Source organism: Priapulus caudatus, unplaced genomic scaffold (genome assembly GCF_000485595.1).
Source record: "Priapulus caudatus unplaced genomic scaffold, Priapulus_caudatus-5.0.1 Scaffold4, whole genome shotgun sequence".
Taxonomy (NCBI): Eukaryota; Metazoa; Priapulida; class Priapulimorpha; order Priapulimorphida; family Priapulidae; genus Priapulus; species Priapulus caudatus.
The window spans coordinates 86,693-96,385 of NW_014577065.1; the positions used below are offsets into that span (position 1 = coordinate 86,693).

Here is a 9,693-nt window from a genome sequence, read left to right on the forward strand (position 1 = left end):
AGAGAGAGAGAGAGAATACTTTTCAAGTAAAAGTAATTTACATGACACACGATTTGATGTTATTTAGAATCACATAAGCCAATGAGAGCACTAAAGATTTTTGCTGATCTGTAGACACGTTTACCTAATATGACAGCGTGTAAAATGTAAATTTACGTTTATGTTATCTCGATGCTGAATAGGTGTGTGGCGGATGGAGATTCAGCATTGGCAAACTTAGATATATGTAGAAAGTCCGATTGAGGTTGCTACAGGTTGGAATTTTATTCTGTAGGACACAATATACAAACACACACAGTACATCAGGTACAATATGATACAAAACAATAAATAGTAAATACTATACATAAATAGTATAGCTAATACGGATACTAATACGTTCTAAAATATATACATCGTTACATGTACAGACTTGCACCTAGGGCATAATGCCTGCTGCCCTTTCTGTCCAAGACGAATCCTCTGACAAAAATCTTACTAGTCAAATCCACTACGGTTTCTTCCTCTAGACCAGTGGCCCAACGTTGGTGGTACCGCTCCCGTAGGGGCTGCGGGATTACCAGAGGCCAATTTGCTCTTACAAGAGGCAATAATTTGCAAGTGCATAAATAAGGTAGGGGGCATTGCATATGAGTTTATATAGCCAATGTGTGGCCTGAAAAATTTAGGGAACCACTGGTCTAGACCTTAGGAGAATTGACGAATATCCAATATCATGAATTTATGTATGTGTAGCATATATATTGTCATTCCAATACCATGTTATTAGCTGACCAAATGGTAGCGTTGGTCAAGCTTAATATTATAAAAGACCTTACCTTAATGGCATATGGCATACATATTCATGCTCGCTCTCTCACATGCACACACACACACACACACACACGCACACAGGCACACATGCACGCACGCATGCACACACATAGAAATAACAATAATGGTAATGCTACACGCCACACTGTGTAAGCCTATATTATCTAATAATTATTCTAATCTATCTGTAATTAAACTTATTAGTGCACATGATAGAATGTAAGTACTACAGTTACACTCAATTTCTCAACTGCTGTACATATAGTTATTGAGTGTCCATGGCCCAATCAAGCCAAAAAGTAGAAAAGCATCCCTCAATCACTGCCTCTTCACATTAACCTGCTATTATTGGCATGTCATTTCTTTCCGTCTCAATATCCAGTTTGGTTTGAAGTTAGCCAGTCAACCATCGTAGAGTTCACTGCCGATTCATCAATCTCCCTGATATTTATAATAACAAATATAAGCATTAAAAGTAGTACTGTTTCTCAATTATAAGTTAAGTGGTTTTCGTCTGAATTGGTTGAGTAAATTAAGTATCCAGCCAGTTATTTAATGAGTGCTGGTGATCAGAAACAATTTATCAACAATCCTAAGGACTCTGTGAAAATCCCCTGCTAAAAAATTTCGTGTTTATGCCACAGCTTCTATTTTATGACCATTAATACACCTAACTAAACAGCATGCTGAAGTGGTTTACCTGAATAAAGGAAACAGCAAGAAATTGATTAAAAACTGCTGATCATCAAAACGATGTCATATTGAGGCAGCACCAATAGAAATGGTAGAAACTTTGTGCAAAACGAAGCTGCGTGATTTCAGTGCCCTTGGGCGAGATATAAATATATCAGGAGTAAATAACAGGGAGAAAATATCACGGCAGTAGTACTGCACAATGTCTTACTGAGAAAGTGCAGAGGTGAGACCGAGCTTGAGGATGTACAAAGCTAATCCGATAACGATGCAGGCGGTGATAGTGTTACGAGTGATCCTAGAAGCCTTCCATGCCTCTTCATAGCGATGTTGACTGTTCAGACTTCTGACCTGGAAATTACACAGAAAAACGTTAATGGATACCTTTAAGATATGTTATATATGCCATATATATATATATATATATATATATTATCAAGAGTACATAATAGAGATCTCTATTATGTACTCTTGATATGTTATATAAAGGTTATTTACAATTAAACCAAATTTCAATTATGGAACATATAAAGGTTTATATTGTAACGTTCACTAGAGATAATTACAAATATTAATTTTTTATAAACATTCAACTATTGTTTGTTTACATCATCTGTCATGCTGCTACCCCTCTCGGTAATGAGCTCTGAGCTATAAAGCTCATTTTCACCACTTTTAGATTGACCGGAGCTACTCTAAAATATTGCAATCTTTTTCAAGTTAAATAATGAAATAAGAACCACTGCCAGTCTGTTAAAGTACAGGCGCGCACGCAACAACTTACTTGATTATCTCAACTTGACACTATGAGAGGCAGGACAAGTAGTTTCATAATGTAAACACTATTTTTGATAGTTTTCAATCATTAAAAGCAATTATTTCCAGAGAATATTGAACCACAGTATTTGCATGTGGTGTAATTTAAACATGATTCAACTGTGAATAAATCATTAAAATGCTTTACCGCTATAAAGTAAAGACTTCTAAATAAGAGTCTTAGTGTCTAAAGCCATTTGAGGATAGTGCTGATTGCTACTTACACGCAAGGAATAAATTATTGCAATGATTCCACAAGGCCAGAAGCAACAGAGGCAGGCAAAGACGGATTTGCACAGATAGTCTGGTGGATTTGCATCTACACGCTCCACAACAACTCCTGAACTGCTTGGAATCTGGCGCTGACTCACTACTGGAGGTAACTGCTATAACACCAATAACACACAAATGTCAGCATCTTTATTGCACGTTTCAATATACATCACCAAATAACTCTTCTTATGTTTATGTACTTTCACACTTAATTGATATGAGAAATATAGCAATTTTCTCAACACCCACTAGTTATTTTATGCTGGGTATTTTGCATGCCTGTGCTCTATGTAATATTCCCCTCAGTAACTTCCACTGTTGCCTCTCACAGGAATTACTGTGAGATCTTTAAATGCAACACGATCTCAATGATTGATAATAAAGCTAATTCTAGATGTTATTGTATCAATTCAGTGAAAAGGTTAATGCATGTAGTTTAAGATGGCTAATTGACAATTCCCTATGTCATGTCAAAACAGAAATACATTTAAGATGGCAAGAACTCAATACAAATTGAATTTGCATACTAAGTCCTTCATTGGCTTATAACACAATTCACTGAAGCCAATAACGCATTTACTGAATTGTACTTGTAGAGGTAAAGCCTCACCACGTATGATGCATCGCCTCCTATTTGAGGTGGGTACTGCCCACTGGATGGCATACCTCTGCCATTTGCATACTTCATACCACCAAACATGTAGTGTGAATAAGGTCCACCTTCACCAGGTCGTACTGGGTAACCTGCTGGGGAAACACTTCCCAGAGGATCACATACTAATGAGTTACTGCAAGCTCCTACAGGTTGGCCATTGGTTGGGTACACCTGACCGGCTGGCTGTGGTCTATATATATGACCTTCCACATTATGATCCATAAGTGCCACTGTCTCGTAAGATGGTGGCAATTCACCCCCTGTGTGTCTGGTCCCAGCGAGTGGGTATCCCTGCTGGCCCATTGCTTCATCATATGAAGGTGGTGCTGGTGACTCCATTGGTGCTGAAGGTGGTGATTGCACGTCTGAAAATGTGTAATAGTTTATTGAATTTCTGCCAAGTTAAAAAAAACAGTTGAAATCATGGTGTACATGTGGTTAACACATTACTGAGTAAAAAATATAATTAATTAGCAGGGTGCCACAGGGGTTCACATTTCAAATAACTTCTACTAACCTAAAGGAATATATAGCTTGGAAAAACAACTAATCACCAATACTGACACTCATATCTCAAAATTTACTAACTTAATATAAAAATTGAGACATTTTTTTATCATTAAACTTGGATTTAAACTTTGCTATCTCCATGAACAGAGATAATTATATGGGGTGACCTAGATAAGGGTGGATTGAGGAAATCTTAATTCAAAGTTTGCTGCAGTTAATCACAAGATGTCAGTTTCATATTGACATGGATCACCTCCTTAATCCTAATATCCCTTACATTGATTGATTGCACAGTGATTCGTGATTACCATGTAGGCATTGCGACCTGCTCAAAAACTTGGCCAATTAGGCCTACATGCAACAAATGGCTAAAAAGTGAATGAAGCCATGTATGTGGTATTTGATACGCACGCACGCACACGCCCACGTACATATACAGGGTTCTCCTTAGGAAATTCAGAAGGCACATGTCATTTATCAGATACAATAATGTTACTCAACACAACTGTAAGGTATGCAACCTACAGGGGCGGCGCGTACGGGGGGGCCGGAGGGGCCCGGGCCCCCCCACTTTTTTTGGCAGAAAATATATGTCTATATGTATTTTGTATGATCGGAAAGAAATGCAAGAAAAGAAAGAGGGAATAAGGAGGAGAGGGTAAGAGCGAAAGAGAGTGTTATCCACATTTTCATCTGCCTACTGGAAAATTACAAAGTTTGACGAAGTCCCTCTAGCCTTACTCTATAGCAAACAGACATGCACAGCGCCGTATTTGCCCTAATACCGTGCGGACTTCAGGGCCTGATCCTGTGCTTCGGAGGCTCGATCGAGGGTCGAATATCAGGAACCGTACTTGCATATGCACACACTGTACTTATACTGCACTACGCACGCGTACGCACAGCTTAAGTACGCGCAGCACGCAGAGCCTAACGCACGCTGATAACGCAGAGCGCGGTATACCGGACCGTACCCAGGGTACGTTCCGGCAGTAACTTGGGTGACATAGACCCTATGAGCGTTAGTTTTATGTATATATTTTATATAGTTCCTTTTATTCTTTTAGTTTAGTTTGCACTTTAGTTCTTAAGTCTTTTTAATTAATAAATAGTTGATGTATCTTTATGTAAATATCCTAGCAGCTTGGGTTTTTAAAGGCAAAACTGTTGTCAGCAACATGAAAATAAACTAAAGATAAAAGCCAGATGAGACGGGATACTAGAGAAGCGTTCCGAAAGGAGTGTTTGATCCCAAGCGCTATAAGCGCAGATCTTGCGCGCAATTCCGCCGGCAAGGCGCACGCGACCCGGGAACGTCCTACGACAGTATGCAGCGCTCGCAGCTATGGATCCGTGCGCCGAATGAATTGGCGGCGCACGGATCCATAGCTGCCACGAACAGTCCGCAATTTTAGTGGGGGACACAGAGGGTAGACATTTGGGACGTGAACAGTGTTGACTTGTTATAAAAACATAATTTCTCTCTTCGTAACCGAGCTGTGTGACGCAAAATCACAGAAAGACTGACGAAATTCTCGCGTTCGCGAACCTTGCCCAGTAATGGAAATGGCTGCAAGGACAAAGGCTATATAGACTGGGACTCGCTCCCACCTCGATTACCCATCGAGTGACTAAGCTAAGCCGAGAACACGTAGCAATACATGCATAAACGCGCACAAACACATACATCGCAATACATCGTATTATATGTTAGGACTCTAGGCTATAGGCAGTAAAAATAACCTGTATATAAATAGAATTGGAACACTCAGCCTCAGGGTTTATTCATTTCTGTATTACATGAGCCCTTATGAATTAGTTGTAATAGTGGGTTAATTTACGGTCCAGTACACTCTAGTTACTAGCCTTAGCTATATCAGTCTATGGATCAGTATACAGCAAGTGCCGTACACTACAACTACTTGCAAGTACAACTTCCCGTCACTATGATATTGATAGTAATGTAAATAGCCCGACAAGACTGTACATATCAGTGTATGACTGCAAGTCTGCACTGCAAGATCAAGGCTGCACTGCAAGATCATAGATTCGACTAGCTCCAAGAAACGGTATTGCTAGGGTTAGAATACTAGGGTGTATTGACGTTGTGTTGGTGTAGGGAGCTATGGATGGAGCTGGCAGCTGGTATATATAGGGGTTGCACCGTCAAGGTAAGTGCGAGCAGGCGAGTTCCAAGTTTTTCTGCGAAGTTTTTCTGCACAAGAGCAATCAGGGCCCCCCTCGACCGCAGGGGTAGACGAAGTTTTTGCTATAAGCAGCACGCTGGGACGATGTAATATATTGCAAAAATGCTGTACGTACGCTCTCCAACGATTTCAAAACAAATACTCATCCAACAGCTTCGAGATTTTGTTTCTATTTGAAGAACAGTGTGACTAACTTGACTTCTTATGAAAACATAATGTCTCTGTTCGTAAGAGAACTGTGTCACGCGAAATCACACAGAGACTGACCAAATTCTCGCCACGACGCCACGCCACGCGCGCTGACGCCACGAAGGCGGAGCTTTTCCAGAATCCAGATAACATCGTGATAATCATAATGGAAAACATCAGAACATCACATTGGTGCGTTAAGATGGATACGGGAAGTCGGAAGCGAAATGCGATTGAAGGCTAGACGGCTACCGACCTCACTCAGCCAACTATCGTTGGTACACTGAAGTGAGTTACGCTAGCGTGTCGAACTGTGCACCCGCGGCAGTCTAGGTCATCGAGCCGAGCGGTTTTTAAAAAAAAAACTTGAAAATGGTACGTAGATGGACTCGTTGCGCCATCTATGGGTCGCATACACTTCCAAATTAATGTCAGGGCATGAACCAGCGAGAAAGGGGAAATTATTTTTCTACACGAAAGACGCGCGCCGAGCCACACACCAACAAAAACGAGCATTTGGATTTATTCTCCGCCCTACGTGCAAAGTCGAAAGGCTTCTGCAATCGCCACAACTCCTCAATTGACCGATTATGCGGCTTTCTGTAGTACCCAGAGGGCCCAGGTATGTTTCTAAATAGAGGCAGCGAATTCGATCAAAAGGCGCTGTTCGCGCTTCGCGCGCGTATATCCGGCTGCAGGATCGTCTAGTCGAGTGATGTTATAGTGTTTAAATATCATTCAGCAATGTTATTTTTTGACTATTACCAGGTTGGAAAAAATGGAAATTTATGTACGCCCTGAAAAGATTTACTATTTCATATTCTTTATTTCTATTACATGTATCATATTGATGCGCAAATTATATACTTCATATAGTTGACATGTACATAGACATTGACTGAAAGATGTTATTTCCGTTTTTCTTCCATTTAAAAATTTGAAATTTTCACCTTCGATGTGCACCAGATCGCTCCAGATAAGTCCAGATACAGATACATCAATGCTTGAGAGCACATAATGACTGTATTGGGATTGTCAACAGGGCCGTAGGTTGAGCAAATTCCTAGAGGGCCAAATTCCTGACTCACTGTGTAATGATGAGCGATGGCGCAGCTCATGACTGAAGTCCATAATGGGGTGGTCTGAGACAGGCTTTCCCCCCGATAAGTGACCAAAAAAATCACGTTAGAGTAATTTACGATTATTAGCTAAGCTTATTTTTTAATTTTGCTCCACAATCTAGAGGGGGGCGGCTGCCCCCATTGCCCGCCACTCAGGCTACGGCCCTGGTCAAATGCAAACATAGCTGGAAATTAAGGCAAATAAGGAATATTGGAAGATTTATAAGATGACACAAATTAGCATCAACCTTGAAGGCATGTCAGACCATACATGCGTTATAACTTATAAGGCCTGGGAAGAATATAGTAGAAATCCAAAAATCCGGACTTTTCGAAAACTTTCAAATTTAAATTCTATGTTTAATAAACTAAAACTAAATAATTAATTTGTATAAAATAACTTTCACTTTCATTTGATTAGTGTATTTTTCTTTTACAATGTTCTTTTATATGATATCAAGAATTTACACACTCTTTTTCAGGGTTCTTGTTAACTTTTGACAAAGCAGGTAATTTGACAATGAATAGCAGGTACTGTTTTTCCGGCACGGACGGTAGGGCGAACGGCGAAGGCGCGAAGCCCTGCTAGGGGGGTCGGGGCATGCACCCCCGGGAAAAAATTTCTGATTTGACCACAATAGCCTATTTTGATGGTTGGGTTCTAGATTTGGTAGTTTAGATAGGAAAATATATATGCTATTAAGTATCTATTATAAAAAGAAAACCCGCCCGTGCACAGAGTTAGTCTTGGTTGGAAGTATTTAAAATAAACTTCGTTTTTTCAAATATGGATTAAATATTTTAACCGCCTTTAGTGGGAGATTTCTCATCAAATTGATAGCCGGTAACAAATTGCGCGATAGGCGTAAAAATAACCGGTTACCGGCTATTAACAAGAACCCTGCTTTTTATTGTAGTGAAACATTTTTGTTTACATTTTTGTCAAGTGTTGATTTTATTTTACTTTAAAACTGCTCGTTTTAATAAATGAAGCATGTTGTATATATACTAATGAATAAACTATCAAAATTTACCTTATCAACTCTTCTTTATTCCTCCCTAAATGTGAATTTTGAAAGTGTTGCCCGAGAATCCGGAAAATCCAAAAATCTGGACCGACCCAATCCCCGAGCAGTCCGGACTTTTGGACTTCTACTGTATATATATATATATATAATAGCTGATAATAGTAGAAGTCCAAAAATCCAGCTATCGGACTGTATATATATATATATATATATTAATAAAACTAAAATACCAATAGTGGCATTAGGTGAGGTGGATTTATATATCAGGCAGCGGAGGTAAAGGAAAAGGGTTCGAGTTGCCTCATGAGGTTTACTGGCCACAAGATGCCTCGTCTGCGGATTGTTATATGAATAGACAATCTACATGTGACTCAGAAATTAAGATGGTGACATTCACAGGCACTTGAAGCATTTCAATAAAATATATATGCAGGGGTCGTGTGCTGTGCACGGCGACAGTTAAATATATAGTCTAATATTTATATAATATATAGTCTATATATTTAACTGTCGCCGTGCACAGCACACGACCCCTGCGTATATATATTTTATTGAAACGCTTCAAGTGCCTGTGGTGACATCTTCGCTGGTATGTGTTCATGTGAGACTTACACTCACTTTCAGGATCTTCATTTTCGTGAAGCGTATAAAATGATATATTAATTATTATTAAATTATGCACCACTATCGTATAGTAATATAGTACGATATTTAGTAATAGTATAACTATAACTTCAGAAAAGATCATCTAGATTACCTTGAGTAACTTACCGTTACTACGATCCGCCATGACGATCTTTCTAATACTACTTAGTACTAGGACTAGTACTCCTAGTCAATGGTAAAATCCTCCGTAATAAATTAATAACACATCATGATGACGATGATGATCATGTCTTGTCACTGCACTGGCATTAGGACATGATGATGATGATTTGATGAGTCCTCAGCTCAGTCAGTGCATCAACATGCCGATCCAGTTTTTAAGCCAATCGGCCATGATAACGTATACAGTTGATATATATACATATATACACACATGTGCAACTATAGGACTACCATTATATTGGCATCGGAATTCTGTATCATACCATATACTATCAATCTCTGTTTGTATTACGGCTTCAGCTTCTTTTCCATCTTCCTAACCGACGACGGTGCTTAGGTCAGGCATAGACGTGCTATATAATTCATTCGTTGGCCCTGTGGCGCTACCGAAGCGACGTGTATAGTCAGTCTACATCTGGCAGTAAATGCAATGAGACGTTCGCAACACATGAGCATCATTTTCGGGTTGTAATCACTGATCTCTATAATAGAGTCCCTTTATACAGAGGAAGGAGTCCCTCAATATAAAGGAACACTACTCTATAATATAGAGATCAGTG

At 39.5% G+C, this 9,693-nt stretch overlaps 1 protein-coding gene across 2 annotated transcripts; it reads right to left on the reverse strand.

Moving 5' to 3' along the window:
• Window positions 1-239: 239 nt before the first annotated feature.
• LOC106821602 (proline-rich transmembrane protein 1-like) lies at window positions 240-9,453 on the reverse strand. 2 transcript variants are annotated; one of them, XM_014826495.1, is made up of 5 exons: window positions 9,077-9,453; window positions 3,206-3,615; window positions 2,547-2,705; window positions 1,718-1,857; window positions 240-1,254 (listed from the first exon to the last, which is right to left on the reverse strand). In XM_014826495.1, the coding sequence occupies exons 1-5, from the start codon at window positions 9,093-9,095 to the stop codon at window positions 1,185-1,187; spliced, it is 798 nt and encodes a 265-aa protein (XP_014681981.1). In that variant the 5' UTR covers window positions 9,096-9,453; the 3' UTR covers window positions 240-1,184. The 2 variants fall into 2 exon arrangements, with proteins under 2 accessions (XP_014681981.1, XP_014681974.1); XM_014826488.1 differs by having other exon boundaries at window positions 2,547-2,708.
• Window positions 9,454-9,693: the final 240 nt, after the last annotated feature.

Bases quoted from the DNA above. Each gene is read 5' to 3' on its own strand.
- LOC106821602 (XM_014826488.1), bottom strand. The intron at 2,709-3,205 runs GTGAGGCTTTAC...TTGGTGTTATAG, and splicing joins GAGGCGATGCATCATACGTG to CAGTTACCTCCAGTAGTGAG. The intron at 1,858-2,546 runs GTAAGTAGCAAT...TGTAATTTCCAG, and splicing joins CAATAATTTATTCCTTGCGT to GTCAGAAGTCTGAACAGTCA.